This window comes from Bubalus kerabau, chromosome 2, assembly GCF_029407905.1.
Source record: "Bubalus kerabau isolate K-KA32 ecotype Philippines breed swamp buffalo chromosome 2, PCC_UOA_SB_1v2, whole genome shotgun sequence".
NCBI classification, from domain to species: Eukaryota; Metazoa; Chordata; class Mammalia; order Artiodactyla; family Bovidae; genus Bubalus; species Bubalus kerabau.
In genome coordinates, this window is record NC_073625.1 from 10961676 (window position 1) to 10978308 (window position 16633).

Below are 16633 nucleotides of genomic sequence, written 5' to 3' on the forward strand. Positions count from 1 at the left end.
GCATGAAAGTGAAAAGTGAAAAGTGAAAGTGAAGTCACTCAGTCGTGTCTGACTCTTCGCGACCCCATGGACTGCAGCCTACCAGGCTCCTCCGTCCATGGAATTTTCCAGGCAAGAGTACTGGAGTAGGGTGCCATTTCCTTCTCCGTCTTCGGCACTCAGCTTTCTTTATAGTCCAACTCTCACATCCATACATGACTACTGGAAAAACCATAGCCTTGACTATATATCCACTCTTTTTTAGATTTTGTTCCCACATAGGCCATTAGAGAGTATTGAATAGAGTTCCCTGTGCTATTCAGTAGGTCCTTATTTGTTATCTATTTTATAAATAGTAGTGTATGTGTCAATCCCATCTTCCAATTTTCTCTCCCTCCTCCCGAAATAAACTTGTGGTTATTGATGTCTTGGCTTTGGTGGACTCCAGGACCTCAGAAAATCCTACCAAAATAGTCAAGCTTAGTGATATACAGAACACTTGGTTTAGCACATTAGGTAATGAATAAATGTTAAATAAATTAATGAGTAAGTGGCTTTATATTTTTCCATTTGCCAACATTTAAGTCAAGCATCTGTCTATATATTATGTAATATGCTGTCCTTGTTAGATATCTGTTTAATGTAAAGTTGGAAGATATTTCAGAGCATTTGATTTGCCTTTCAGGCTTGTGACGCCCAGCCAGGTACGTGCTGTGTCGCTGACACGTGTAGACTCCAGCCTGGGTCATCTTGTGATACTGGACTGTGTTGTGAATCTTGTGCTGTAAGAGCCTTTAAACATTTTATTACCTATATTAGTAAAGCTATAATTTTTTATAATATTTAAATGCTCACATTCTGCTTTACTCAATATTGTTTAACTCATCCCACCAGTTTATACCAAAAGGACACATATGTAGGGGTTCCACTGATGAATGTGATCTCCATGAATATTGCAATGGTTCATCAGCAGCATGTCAAGAAGATATGTATATTCAGGATGGGCATCCGTGTGGACAGAATCAATGGCTCTGTATCAGTGGAATATGTGTGGATGGGATAAAACAATGTTTTGACATATTTGGTGAAGGTATTTATTTTAATTTGACTTCCTGTATATGTATTTTTCTGGAAACTGACTAATATACCTATCTTTATATGTATATATTAAAAAGGACAAAGGATATTATGAAATGAAGCAATTAAAATGTCAAAAATACTTAAATTAATTTTTAAAATAAAATAAATAAAATGTCAAAAATAATGTTAAACTCTAGGAGAATAAAAATAGAAAAAGATAACATCCCCAGGAAAAATAACTGAAATAAAACTCAGTCATTTCAATAAAATGCAGCATCCAGAATAATTAAGTATTGATATAACTCAAATATTTGTTTTGTAATCTAAGATAAATACAAGAATAATAATATAGTAATTAAAAACTAAAAACTAATAAAGAGGAGAACAACAAAAGCATTTAACATATTTGATTAACCCAAAAGAAGGCAAGAACAGAGTAAACTAAATAACATAGGATGTGAAAACAAATAGTAAGGCTGGTTATTTATATTTACATACTTATAAGTTACATTAAATATAAATCCTGTGTTCAGTATTAAATTGAGAGAAAGAATATATCAAGTAGTGACAGAAGCAATTACAAGAAAATGACTAGAAAAATCAAGGCATGTTGTATTTATGATATATTTTTAAAGGCTGTAGAATATAGTGAAACCAATGACAACAAATTTAAAAATCTCTATAGGAGAGAAACCTTGCCTGTCTTAGGGAACAACTGACAGCTATTTATGTTCCTACGGCCATATGCAGCTTCTGAATGTTGAAGATCAGTCTTGGCTTAGCAGAGATCTTCAAGGAAAAAAAAAAGAGATCAAATAGAAAAGTTTTAGCAGTTGGAATTTAAGGAGAGGGAGCTGTCAAAACCATAGATTATTTTTCTTTGAGGCATCCTCATCCTTGGAACTCGGCAGCTGCTCAGAAACTTGGTGAATTAGATTTAAAAAATTAGAAAGGCATTATGAATTTTCGTACAGCCACAGGATGATCAAAGACCAAATGGTAGAGGAATTTTCCCTTAAAAGTTCTTAGTCTTCCTCTAGAAGATTTTGCTACATTTAGAAGTGCCTTTGTTGGTAGGCTAGGAAGCTATTCTGAGGACTAAAGAGTATGTATTTATCCCTAGCAAGCTTTCAGTGAAGAGAAGATAAATATCTGCAAGGTTCTGAATCAGTACAAGGGCCACACCCAAGATAACAAGGTGAATCCAGAATAAAACAGCCTTGGCTCATAGAATTGCCTGGTTGTACTTAGGCGATCTCTGTCTTGCCTAATCTGCCTGACTGTTCCAACCTTCATATAGTTGCATCATGTTTTGTGATTTATTCTGCCAATCGCTTCTTTTTGATTGCAGTGCTTACTCATATAAGGTAGCAGTTCCAATTGCTATTTTGCTATGTGTTTTCAATATTTTATTTTACCTTCTGTTCCTCAATAACATCTGTGTTGAATAGAGATTTTCTAGTGTAATAGTTCAATCTCTCTGTGATTTATTTTACTGTATGTATTTAGTTATTTCTGAATGGTTTGCTTGGGTGTTACAATTACTATCTTAAGACATTCAATTAATATTGATTTAATTTCAACAGTAAACCAAAACTTAGCTTATGTTCTGTTTCTGCCAAGTATCTTCACCTAAGTCTAAATGACAAAGTTTTATAATAATTGTTTTTATGCAATGGTCTTTTAAAATCTACAGAAGAAAGTCCAAACAATAAATATATTTGTACTACCTATTATATTTTCTTTTACTTTATTTGATAGTTTACTATATTAGCATGAAGTGTTACTTCATGTGGATCCTAGTTACCTCCTACTGCCCTTTGATTTCAGCCTTAAGGATGCACTTTAGTAGATCTTACTGGAAAGGTTTGCTAAAGGTCTTTCTCCTTGTGTTTGTCTTGGAATGCTACAATTTCTCCTAATTTTTTTAGGAGAGTTTAGCTGAATATAGAATCTTTAGCCTTTTCCTTTCAAAATTCTGTCACCTGGCTTCCCTCATCCCTAATTAAGAGTGTAATCAGTTTGACCTTGATCTGTGGATCTCTTTACGATTATTCTATGTGTATTTTTTTAAACCTTCTTGTAAATATGTAGATAGATATAGATACATCGTTAAATATGAAAAGTTTTCAGTCATTTCTTAAAATATTTCACCACCCTTTTCTATTTTTTCCTCATTTTTGGAATCCCTATGTGCCAATATTTCATATGCTTGATGTTACCCCACTGATCCATTAAGCTCTCTTTACTTTTCATTATTTGATTTTCTTTCTTTCCTCATACTGGATAAACTCCACTGGTCTATCTTTAGGTCAATAAAGCCTGCCAGATTAAATCTATTGATTTTAAAATTTCTGTAGTGAAGTCTTTCGTTTTAGTTAAGATAGTTTTCAATTCAGAATTTCTATTTGGTTCCCTTTTTTATTTAAAAGTCTATATTAGCATTTCCCATTTAGTTTTTAAGAAATGGTTTCCTCTGGTAATTGTAACATATCTTTAATAGCTATTTTAAGTCTTTGTGTACTGGATTCAAAATTTGAGATCTGTGAGGATATTTCCCATTGGCTTTTTTTTTTTTTTCTAGGTATGTAGCATACTTTCCGGAGAAGGCAATGGCACCCCACTCCGGTACTCTTGCCTGGAAAATCCCATGGATGGAGGAGCCTGGTAGGTTGCAGTCCATGGGGTCGCTAGAGTCAGACACGACTAAGCGACTTCACTTTCACTTTTCACTTTCATGCATTGGAGAAGGAAATGGCAACCCACTCCAGTGTTCTTGCCTGGAGAATCCCAGGGACGGGGAAGCCTGGTGGGCTGCCGTCTATGGGGTCACACAGAGTTGGACACGACTGAAGTGACTTAGCAGCAGCAGCAGCAGCATACTTTCATTTTTTTGCATGTCATGTAAAATTATTTTTTAAAGCTTTTTAATTTTTAGAAATTTTAGACAATGTATTTCAACAATTTTGATTCAGATTTCTCCAAGGGCTTTTGTTGTTCTTATTGTCTTACTGACTATTTGTTTAGTGACTTTCCTGGACTAAATTTTCAGGTTCTGTATTCTGTACTATATGCAGCCACTGAGCTCTTTGCTAGTTTTTTCTTTTTCTTTTAATTTTTTTAAATTTTCTTTTAATTTTTAATCTCCCCAAATTCTTCTTTTTAAGTCAGGCTTCCCAGGGATAACTCCTAATTAGCACAATTTAGTGCCAAGCTGAAACCTGTCAGATACCCTTCAATGCTTTGACTGTTTATTTTCTATCCACAGTGCCAAGGGACAGTTTCAAGCTTCAGGTGGTTTGCAAGACAGGCATAGCTTTCACTTCTTGCTAGTTCAGAACTTAAATATAATCCAGAGGAGTGACTGGGGACTTCTCTTTCCTAGAATTGTTCTTGGAATGTGTACATCTTTTCAGATCCAGTTGCATATTTGAGCTTTTCAACATTCCTTATGATCATCTAGTTCTCCAAAGTTTCCTTTTAAATTCCCAGAAGGCTCTTGTTTGCCTCAACTGCTATAGTGTTCTGTCATATGGCTATTATTTCAGTATTTCCCTGGGTGTGAGGCTCTTTTTCCCACTGAGCTGAGCTCTTTTTCTTGCTATTGTTTTTCAGTCGCTATATTTTTTCAAATCTTTGCAGCCCCATGGACTGCAGCATCCCTGTCCTTCACTAGCTCCAGAGGTTTGCTCAGATTCATGTCCACTGAGTCGGTGATGCTGTCTAACCATCTCATCCTCTACTGCCCTCTTTTCCTTTTGCCTTCAATCTTTCCCAGCATCAGGGTGTTTTCCAATGAATCAGCTCTTCACATCAGGTGGCCAGCACCAGTCTCTCCAAAGAATATTCAGAGTTGATTTCCTTTAGGATTGACTGATTTGATCTCTTTGCAGTTCAAAGGACACTCGAGAGTCTTCTCTGGCACTACAATTTGAAAACATCAATTCTTCAGCACTCAGCCTTCTTTATGGTCCAGCTCTCACATGTGTACTTGACTACTGGAAAAATCATAGCTTTTACTATACAGACCTTTGCTGGCGAAGTGATGTCTCTGCTTTTTGATACTCTATCTAGGTTTGTCATAGCTTTCCTTCCAAGGAGCAAGTGTCTTTTAACTTCACAGCTGCAGTCACTGTCTGCAGTGATTTTGGAGCCCAAGAAAATTAAATCTGTCGCTGCTTCCACTTTTTCCCCTTCTATTTGCCATGAAGTGATGGGACCCGATGCCATGTTTTTTGTGTTTTGAATGTTGAGTTTCATGCCAGGTTTTTCACACTCCTCTTAGAAAAACACCCCCGGAATAGAGATTTTCTAGGTAAGTAAAAGTTTGAATAATTGTCTGACTACGCTTTGTTGCTTTTAACAAAGCTCAAAATAGGCCAGACCTCTTCATTAGCTGTAAGGCTTTTGGCTACCATGCTGCTGAAGAAAGATGAGAATATCTCCAAGGTAAAACATCACAGAGCCCTCTGTCTTAAGAACTGTATCCACCAGGATTCCATCACAGAAATAGAATCTCACCCAAATCTGATGCCATCCCTTCAAGCCAGAGCTTCCAGACAAACGAAGGTCTCTTTCACAGCAAGACTGAGTGTGCATTTCAGCCAGTTATTTGTGCCGTGTTCTAGGGCCATTAACTGGCTAGAAACTCTCTCTCCCATTATTACTGTCGACTTGAAAAACATCCACAACCTAAAAATTGAGAGTTTTGTTTTATTCGGTTGGAATTTTTAGGGCTTCAAGCTCAAGAGAGAGCATCTCAAGTCTAACCCTTTGCAATCAAGCCCAACCTGAGTCCTCAGACAGAGCAACCAAGGAGAGGTCTGGGCTGGGCCTTCTGACTACCAGCCCAGGACCCCTTCCACTCATTTGCTCTCAATGGGAAGCAAAGACCCTGTAGGCTCACCCCAGACCCCAGCCCTTAGCCCCCAGACCCATACGGCTTCATGCTGAAGAAGTCCTTGATGCCCTCAGAGGAGACAGGACTGGGGCCCTTGTTCTTCTCTGCCACCGACTTGTCCTTGGTCCAGGTGAGATGCACTTTTTCTGGATCTGCCTCGCCCTCCACCTCGGGCTCCTCCCCCGGAGACGGTGAGCTGCTAGGGCAGCTGGGAGCACTCTGGTCATGGATCAGCTGCACCTAAGGGATGAAAGAAGGGATGGCACGTGATTCATTTGGAGGCCAAAGGTTCTGCTCCCACCGGTTGCAGCCAAACTACCCGAGCTGCATACCTCCTCTTCCGGCTTCTCCTCACTGTCACCAGCCGTCTCTTCTGGGACGTTGAGACGGAGCCGGGTGTTGGCTGGATTCTTTCTCCGGATTGAGCCACGAGACTCATCTGTGATACTCTGGATCTAGGGAGGGACACAAGTTGGTGCCATGGAAATCACTACCCATGCCCTGCAAAGAGCTACCCCCAAAGCTGATGTTCAGCCAGGATGTGCACTTTCGGGACCTGTACCAGTTGTTAAAATACTGCGATGCTTCCACACCAAATAGCTATTGCCCCACTGATATGGCCACTCCAACTCCTCTCCAGTACCCCTGGCCTTCCCAGTCTCCAGTGACCAAAGGGTTGACACCTGGCCCAGCTGAGCTCTACCTCAGGGCCAGTTCTGACTGGTCAGTGCACATGCCACTTCTTACAATTGTACTGTCACCCACCTCTGAAAAAAAAAAAAAAAAAAAAAACTGAGAAAAAAAAAACTGAAAAACTGAAAAAAACTGAAAAAAAAAAAAACCTGAGAAAACTACCCCAAAGAGGTGAGGGAAGGAGCCAGGTTACATGGACCTTTTGCAACAAATGACAGGAAAACCAAATATCAAAAGATTATTGTTAATTAAAGAAAACCAGATAACCCAAGTTAATGAATCTAGCACTTTTCTATGTATGGGAAGATGCAAGAATCTGGGCTCACTGAAATCATTCCTTTGATATGCACCTCAGCTATCTGGAGCCAGTATTCTGTGTCTTTGACATCATGAGCTTCCCTGGGGCTTACTATAGAGTACGGCTGTAGTCTGATGACTGCTAGATCTCAGGTATTCTCCTTCCTGAGTTCCCTCAAGGTTCACCTGCTCACATTGGAGGGCTGCAATCCCCGAAGACTGTGATATCCCTAGTTACTTATACAGCAGGAAATATTCCATTTCTCATTACCATTCCAGGGGACCCAGGAAAGCAAGTGCCTCTGGTCACTAGAATCAGATGACCAAGGACTGTCCCTGGGAAGAAGCCACAAAAATGAGAGCACCACATGTAAAAAGCCAGAGCCTAAGATGTATGTGAAAGCTCCCTTCTGGGGAATTCTGGCACTCTGAGGTGTGGCAGGTTGAGAACCGAAAGATAACGCTCACCCTCCAAAGTCTCAGTGAAGGATCCCAGCAGGTCCCTGTTTAATCAGAAGCCTGACCCTCAGGACACAGCTCCTGAGGTAAGCTCACAGGCCTCTCTTACAGAAGGACTGGGCTCCTCTAACTGTTCCCTCTTGTCCTGCCCTGGATATGGTAGCCGGTTAAGAACTCTTTCTCCCTTAGTTACAGTCTTGTGGGAGCCTTGAGTATAAACCACACTGGCCATCAGAAGCATTTCACAATTCTCTACAGCCTTGTAGGTCTCATAGACATGAGCCTCTGTTTGTTATCAAAGTTGGAGGTTTCGGGGGCGGGGGCTCATCTTTCAGGTACAGGATTTAAAAGTTGTGGCGCCTGATGTGAGTCAAATACTTCACCGCCTCAGGGAGGAACTCTTGGTTTTGAGTTCCCTCCCAATTGTGGGATTGGTGTGCTGGGGTGAGTTTATGGCAAGAGTGTGTCTCAGCCTTTCCTACCTGCTTCAGTGTGGCCTTTCTCTTGTTTGCTCAGTGTAAAGTGGTCATTCCACCAGTTTCTAGCTTTTCTTCACTAGAAATTGTTCCATATGAAGCTGTAGATTTGATGTGTTTGTGAAAAGTTGCGAGTTCAAGATTTTTCTGTGTGTACTTCACCATCTTGAAAGGGAACCTCTGTTTCCATCAGCATTTTAAAGAGATGACTCCATAGTTATATGACTTGCATATTTCTGAAGAAAAAATCTATCATATTGTATCTCTTTTCTCTTTAAGCCATGAAGATTTTTTTGGTCTTTGGTTTTTATCAGTCTCCATATTATATGTTTAAATGTGTGTTTGTGAGCCTGTAGCTCTGCTTAGTGTTCCTAAGCATCTTGTGACTGTGCTGTAAACACTGTACATTATACAGATTTCTAAATTTCAATTTATATTTGTTTGTCTCTCCATAATTATTTCAAAGTATTTATTTTTGATGCCCTGCCTTCTTAAAGATTTATATCTCTATAATTAATTTTAGTGTACACGTACCTTGGTTCTCGTAATTATTTTAACATATGTAGATGTCTTTGTTTTATATTTTTTCTTGAATGCTTTATATAAAGACATATTGTTAAAAGTTTTTTTCTCTGTCTTCGTCTACCTTTTTGACTTACAGAAACTGTGTTTTCAGTTTAAACGCTTCTCATATAAACGCTACAGCTTATATGAATACATCCATCTTTTCTTCTGCTAAGTATATGAAGTAAGAGACCAATCACTTTAATTGAATTAGAAACCAAAATTGTTAAGGTTCCATTAGAGTTTTTGTTAAGTTCACTCTATATCTAGTTCACTCTTATTTCTAGGGTATAACTCTCCAGGACTTTCAATTGAGAGATTGTATGTATGTAACCACAGTGCAGAAACTGCAGACAAATAATGCTCTGCTTTCTGGAAGTCATTTATTTATATTTTAATTTCCTTCTCTTTACATGTTTCACTTCAATTCAGTCGCTCAATCGTGTCCGACTCTTTGCGACCCCATGAACTGCAGCACGCCAGGCCTCCCTGTCTATCACCAACTCCCGGAGTTTACCCAAGCCCAGGTCCATCGAGTTAGTGATGCCATCCAGCCATCTCATCCTCTGTCGTCCCCTTTTCCTCCTGCCCTCAATCCCTCCCAGCATTAGGGTCTTTTCTGCCAAGGTCCAGCCCCGGCTGATCCAGGGTATTTGAAGGGGAGACGGAGTAGGCGACCTATTTATTTATTTATTTATTCAGAGATACAAAGAATAATAGAATGAGGATAGCTCAGTAGGAAAATTCAGTGGAGAAAAGAAGCTGAGTAGCTTGGTTTATGCGGAAGACCAATAAAACTTCAAGACAAGAAGTTTGCACCACTTACGTAGGCCGCAGGCGTCCTTCCGTTCTCCCGAAGGAGAGGAGACACTGAGGCCTCCCCGGTCAGATCTTAGAAGCCCAGGCATAATTAGTAAGCATGGTGGGTTCCGCGCTCCAGATGGAGACTCAGCTGGAAGTTAAAGGGAAGAATGACATGGGGAGACCAAGCATTGGTGAGCAAGGCCCATAGCTTTATTTTCAACAGGGGCTTTTATACCCTAAGTTACACATAGAGGATAATAGGGGATGCAAAGTCAGCAGTCTTTGATGCTTATCAAAAACCAGGGTTTCTTTTCTGCAAATTTATCGTATACAAATGGTTTAGGTGATTTACATCATCTTCTGGCCAGAAGGCCTATTAACATTTTATGACTCTTGACAAGGACTTATCAACAAAGACTTATTTTCTCTAAGAGTAATTGTTTTAAGGTTTGGCGCCATCTTCCGAAGATAAGATTACATTCCTATAGGGCGGATGTGTAATGGGTTTACAAAGGAAAGAATTTATTACCTTAAGGGTCTAAAGTTACTAACACCAAGGCCACTACTTATTTTTTCTACATACCAACTATATTAATTAATACACATTCAAGGATACAATTCAGGGGATGTGAAAACTTGGCAACAAACATTGGCTCATCAATGAAATCTTTTACTAGTTTTATTCTGACAGTTTCTAACTCTCTGAGAGGCTCTAAGCTATTTGAATATCTTAAGCTTCCCGTGCCTCTCGAGGCTGGGAGACTGTAAACAATCGTATGCATAGCTGTAGGTGTCCGGGTAAACTTGTCAGGCGAGTTAGAGAGCCATCTGAGGGGTTTGGATTTAAACACTCCTAATTGCCCAGGAACTTTATTAATTGGAGCTGTAAGTTAACTCTTTGACAGAGAGAGCGAGATGGTGGTGGGGGACAGCCCCCAGTAAAGTCAGAGGTGAGAGCACAAAGCAATAAAGTAGGCAGACTCTGGTTTTTGGGGGTAGATGCTCGAGAATATCCGGGGGCACTCACGAGGCTCGATCCCGCCTTTGCGTATGCCGAGCCTCCTTCCTCATGACCTTTGTCACGAGTGGAATGTCTCTCGCCGGCTCCCGGCACTTTTCCAATGAGTCAATTCTTCGCATGAGGTAGCCAAAGTATTGGATTTTCAGCTTCAGCATCAGTCCTTCCAATGAACATCTAGGACTGATCTCCTTTAGGATGGACTGGTTGGACCTCCTTGTAGTCCAAGGGACTCTCAAGAGTCTTCTTCAACACCATAGTTCAAAAGCATCAATTCTTTGGCGCTCAGCTTTCTTCACAGTCCAACTGTCACATCCATACATGACTCTGGAAAAACCATAGCCTTAAATAGACGGACCTTTGTTGGCAAAGTAATGTCTCTGCTTTTTAATACGCTATCTAGGTTGGTCATAACTTTCCTTCCAAGGAGTAAGCATCTTTTAATTTCATGGCTGCAGTCACCATCTGCAGTGATTTTGGAGTCCAAAAAAATAGTCTGACACTGTTTCCACTGTTTCCCCATCTATTTCCCATCAAGTGATGGGACCAGATTCATATGTTTAGAAGCAGGAAAATGTCTTAAGAGGGGACTGTACTATATGTTGAGGCCCCCCAAGTCTCTAATTTTATCACTATAGTAAATGATCCTCCAAATTTGGCCTTCTTTATGTTCTGTTTCCCCTGGGAAAGCTTAAAATTTTGATCCTCTCACACAGAACTAGGTTTGCAAATGACCTCTGGGATGAAAATCAATTGCTTTTTTGCAGTTTACTACTGCCTCTAGGACTTCCAACTGAGATCCTGATGCTGAGGCTCCTTTTATGTTCTCATATTTCTTTGTGGTTAAATCAAAGGTTTTTGGCTTAATCTTCCCATTAGAGTAATGATAAACTGCTTTTTAAGTAGATAGAATCCTATGAGAATTAAGCACATAATGTGTGTGGATTGGATAGTATGAAAATAAATCAGTTGTGATTCCAAGATTTTTTGGTCTGGGGAAAGTAGGATGAAAACAAAAGATGTCATTGTAATGATTTGTCTTGAAAACACATTTACACAGAAACACTATTGACCAATAAGTCAATTATTTGTTTAAAAATGTTTCTTATATACATATATGTTTCAGACTTACTAAAAGTTAGAAGATAAACTGCATACTGTAGTTAATCCTAAGGTATCTGTTTGGGTAGTAGACAGGATGCTTTCAATATTTAAATATTTCATTGAAGTGTTTTTTTTGTGTGTGACTAATTAAAACTATTTTATTTTCAATTTTGTATTATGCTCTTATGTTGTGCAATATTTTAGGCAATCTCAGAATAAATGTACTCATTAATTATTTTAAATGCAGCAGCAGTATGACTAACCACACATTGTTTTTTTCAGGCACATCTTTTGCTCCTGCAGAGTGTTTCCAGAGGCTTAATTCTATGAACGATCTGTCTGGGAACTGTGGCGTAACTCCTACTGGGTTCACACCGTGTACCTCTGAGTATGTTCCAGGAAATCTATCTGAGAAATGCTATTTATTGTCTTAAATTTGAAAATACCATGAGATAATTTACTTTATACGTAAGCAAAATGTCACTTTATCATGAACTAAGACTATATTTAACCAAACTATAAATAAGTACAGAATGTCTGCACTTATCTTTCTCACACATCCAAACTATCACTTGTACTGTCCCACAGAGCATTTCATTTACCTATAGTACATTAATTCCCCGTTAGTTTGAAAGGTAATTTTCATTTTTGCATGCTATCACTTTAATTTTACAAATGGTAACCATGGTTTAGTGATCTAATAAAAATGCATGAATTTCTGCTATCCAGGAAGTAAAGCACTGTGTTTAAGAACATGTGCTCTACAGGCAGCCATCTTAGTTTCAAGGACCAATCCCGATGGTTACCTACTGTTGTGGCTTTGGACATGTGCCTCACGTTCCTGAGGTGTAAAACATGAATACCAGTTTCACTAACATCACTGGGCTTGTGCCACTGTGGAATTTAGATACTCTAATAAACACACCTAGAATGGGGCTGACACGCAGTATGCACAATATGAGTGTTAATTGTTAATTACTATGCGCCTGCTATGTCACTCTAGTCATGTCCGACTCTTCGTCACCCAGGACTGGAGCCCACCAGGCTCCCTTGTCCATGGAATTCTACAGGCAAGAATACTGGAGTAGGTAGCCATGCCCTCCTCCAGGGGATCTTCCCCACCCAGGGATCAAATCCAAGTCTCTTACGTCTCCTGCATTGGCAAGCAGGTTCTTTACCATTAGCACCATCTGGGAAGTTCTAATTACTGATTATTATATATATATATTAGAACTAGAATGTTACTGTGATATTTTTATGCTATTTCAAACATGGTTTGATATCTAAAATTAAAATTCTATAAAAAAAAATTTGTTTGCATGAATAGCAAGAAGATTTCTCATATAACCTTTACTCATATTTGCCAGTGGCTTGCATTTTGCCCAGTTGCTTTGTCCTTCTGTTTTTCAAATTCTCCTCTCCTTTCCTCCTTTCAAAATTATTTTCCTAAACCATTTGAATGTAAATTGGATACTATGCTTCATTATCCTTAAATAAACCATTGTGTCTTTCTTGGGGACAAAATTTTTTAATGGCTATATTGTAGCTGTCAAAATTCACAATAAAACTTCATTCGTTATCTCAGTAAAGTATTTACAGTTCTTTGCTTCGTTCAGGAGCAAATCTAGAGTCACATGTTTGCATTAGTCATAATGTATTTTTAAACTTTAATCTAGAACATTTTCTTTGTTTTATTTGTTATTTTTACTTTTTTTAAAAAAAATACTACAGGCCAATTATTTTGTAAACTTTTTCTCAAACTGGGTTTGATAGTTAGTTAGGTTCATGTTATAAATTCTGTCATCCTTGCCACTAACGTGGTGTTGCACCATCGAGTGCAATTTTCAAAGGGTGCATCCCGATTTCTCTCTGTGCTGGATATGTTAGGTTAAACTATTTGGTAAAGTTAATTTTCTTTAGGTCTCTCAGTTGTAAAGTTACTCTTTCCCTTTGTGTCTAATGCATAATTTGGGGGGGAGTTAATACTGAGACTATAGGCATATTCTGTTCTTCAAACTTTTGCCCTCTAGTTTTAAAGTTCACTGATAATTTTCTAATTCCATTATTGCCTGTCTTTAAGCTAAAAATGTATTGTAGAAAGAAGTATTCCCTCCTACTTGTTTATTTCTGTAGTTGTCTCTATCAGTTCAGACTCGGCAATTGTTACTTGACTCAATAGTGTAGAATATATTACTATCATTTATTTCAATGCTTACTTTCTCAAATTGTCTCAGTTTTGGCTAGTGAGAGTTTACTTTAACTGGCCACAGTGTTTTTTTCAAAAGTCTGTATGATACTTTAAAAACTTACAAATTTCTCTAGCACAAAAAAACAGACATCCTAGGACACTTATTATATATTTTTTTTTACCCTTGCTGTGGATTCAGCTATTTCTCTAAATAAACAAAGGAATTTCCAGTTGCCCTTTATCAGAGAAGAGTACTTAGAAAACAAACATCTCAGCACCAGTTGTGCCATTTCTACTGTTTTTCATGATCTCTAAGTCTTCTCAGTGAACAAAGGTAGAACATACAAGTATCACATATTTATTTCTATATCCACTTGTCGTATCTCTGCTTTTAAAACATGAACTTATAGTGATCATTTTATGGCAAAATACATCTTGCATTTATGAACTGCTTTCTTATATGCTCGAGCCCAGAAGCACAAAAAATTTGTTTCACAATTGCTAAAACATATTCTGACTAAAGGAAACTTTCTAGCTATTGTGATTATATTCTCTTTTAAATCATTGATCTTTTTATATTAGCTGCTCTGAGGTGCTTATCTGCTAACTACATTATCTGGGTCATTTTGGCATTGATATCTAGTGCTTTATTTGCACCTATATCGTGTTTTAAGTGTTGCATAACATTTATGATTTTCTGTATACCTACTTACAAACATTGTATTAGTTTCAGATGTAAAACATAATAATTCAATATTTTTATAAATTACACACAGTACAAAGTTATTAGACAATACTGACTATACTCCCTGTGCTGCACTATTACATCCCTGTGGCTTATCTATTTTATTATACCCCTGGTGGTTTGTACCTCTTAATCCCCTTCACCCATTTGGAGATTTCCATATCCCTCTCCAATCTAGTAACCACTAGTCTGAATCTGTGAATATATCTCTGTTTTTCTCACCTTTGTTTGTTTTATTTTTAGATTCCACATACAAGTAAAAGCATATGATATTTGTTTTTCTCTGATTCATTTCAAAAATGCATGAAGCAACATGCTCTTCAGGTCTACCCATGTTCTTGCAAACAGCAAGATTCCATTTTTTTGTGGCTAATATTGTCATATATGTATGACAATATATATATTATTTGTATATATATATATATACACAAATAACATACATGTATCACATCTATATACATTCATCTAATGGTGGGTACTTAGGTTGCCTCCATATCTTAGTCTTAGTTGCCTCCATATCTTAGTGTTAGTCTCTCAGTGATGTCTGACTCCTGGCAATCCCATGGACTGTAGCTTCCCAGGCTCCTCTGTTCATGCAATTCTCCAGGCAAGAATACTGGAGTGGGTTGTCATTTCTTCTCCAGGGGATCTTCCCAACCCAGTGATCAAACCCAGGTCTTCTGCACTGCAGGCAGTTTCTTTACCATCTGAGCCACCAGGGAAGCCCCTATCTTAGCTATTTTAAATAATGCTGCAATAAACATCGGGGTACCTATATCTCTTTGAAGTAGTATTTTCCTTTTCTTCAGATAAATATCTAGGAGTGGAACTGTTGGATTGTATGGTATTTTAATTTTTTTGTTTTACGAAACTCCATACTGTTTTTGATTTACAAAACCAACTTCCACTAAGAGTTTACTACATTTTCTCTGCATCCTGACCAACCCGTGTTTTTATTGTCGTTGTTTCACCCCCTTTGGTCTCTTTGAAAATAGCCATTCTGACAGATGTGAGATAATACCTCACTGTGGGTTTGATTTGCATTTCCTTGATGATTAGTAATGTTTCATGCCTTTTCATGTACCTTTTGTCTCTCTGTATGCCTTTGGGAAAATGTCTATTCAGGTCCTTGTTGTTGTTGCTGTTGTTTAGTTGCCAAGTCATGTCCAACTCTTATAGAGTTACTCTATAAGTTACTCTTATAGACTGTAGCATGCCAGGCTCCTCTGTCCATTGGATTTCCCAGGCAAGAATACTGAAGTGGGTGCCGTTTCCTTCTCCAAGGGATCTTCCTGACCCAGGGATAGAACCCATATCTCTTGCATTGCAGGTGCATTCCTTACAACTGAGCCACCAGGGGAGCCCTATTCAGGTCCTATGCCCATATTTTAATTGAACTGGTGGGTTTTTCTATTGAGTTGTATAAGTTCTTTATATATTTTGGATATTAACCCCTTTACAGATATCTTCTTCCACATTGCTTTTGTGTTTTGACCATGGTTTCCTTTGCTATGTAAATTCTTTTTAGTTCAGATGGGTCCCATTTGTTTCTCTGCTTCTGTTGCCTTTGCCTAAGGAGATCAAAACATATACAAATTATTAAGGTGAATGTCAAAGAACATACTATGTTTTTTTAAAAAAAATCTTTTTATTTTATTATATTGGCATATAATTGATGATTAACAATCTTGTGATACTTTCAGGTGGACAGAAAAGGGACTCAACCATTCATAAACATATATTAATTCTTCCCCTAACTCTCCTCCCATTCAGGCTTTCAATAGCATTAAGCATATTTCTCTGTGTTATACAGTAGAATCTTGTTGGTCATCCATTTAAAATATAACAGTGTGTACATGTCCATCCCAAACATCTTAACTATCCCTTTCCCCCATTCTCCCAAGCCTGGCAACCATAAGTTCATTCTCTGAGTCAATAAGGCTCTTGTTTCTGTATTAGTTTTCTGTCTGAATGATATGTTCATTGATGAAAGTGGGTTGTTAAAGTCCCTCACTCTTATTGTGTTACTGTCTATTTCTCCGTTTAAGGTTGTTAGTATTTGCTTTACATGTTGAGGTGCTCCTATATTGGGTGCATATATATATTTGCAATTATTATATCTTATTTTTGGATTTATCCCTTGATCATTATGTAGTGTCCTTCTTTGTCTCTTATGTCTTTGTCTTAAAGTCTATCATGTGATGTGCATATTGTTGCAACAGATTTCTTTTATTTTCCATTTGCGTGGAATATCTTTTTTCCATCCTGTCACTTTCTGTGTGTGTGTGTCCTTAGTTCTGATGTGGGTCTCTTGTAGACAGCTTAC

At 38.1% G+C, this 16633-nt stretch overlaps 1 protein-coding gene across 1 annotated transcript in view; it reads left to right on the forward strand.

The window, feature by feature from the left end:
* LOC129644600 (disintegrin and metalloproteinase domain-containing protein 2) overlaps window positions 1–16633 on the forward strand; it is a 100556-nt gene that overhangs the window by 63335 nt on the left and 20588 nt on the right. The window contains exons 13-15 of the mRNA XM_055570151.1: window positions 665–763; window positions 874–1069; window positions 11657–11762. Of these exons, the coding sequence (XP_055426126.1) occupies window positions 665–763; window positions 874–1069; window positions 11657–11762 (401 nt within the window). The remainder of the gene's footprint in view (window positions 1–664; window positions 764–873; window positions 1070–11656; window positions 11763–16633) is intronic.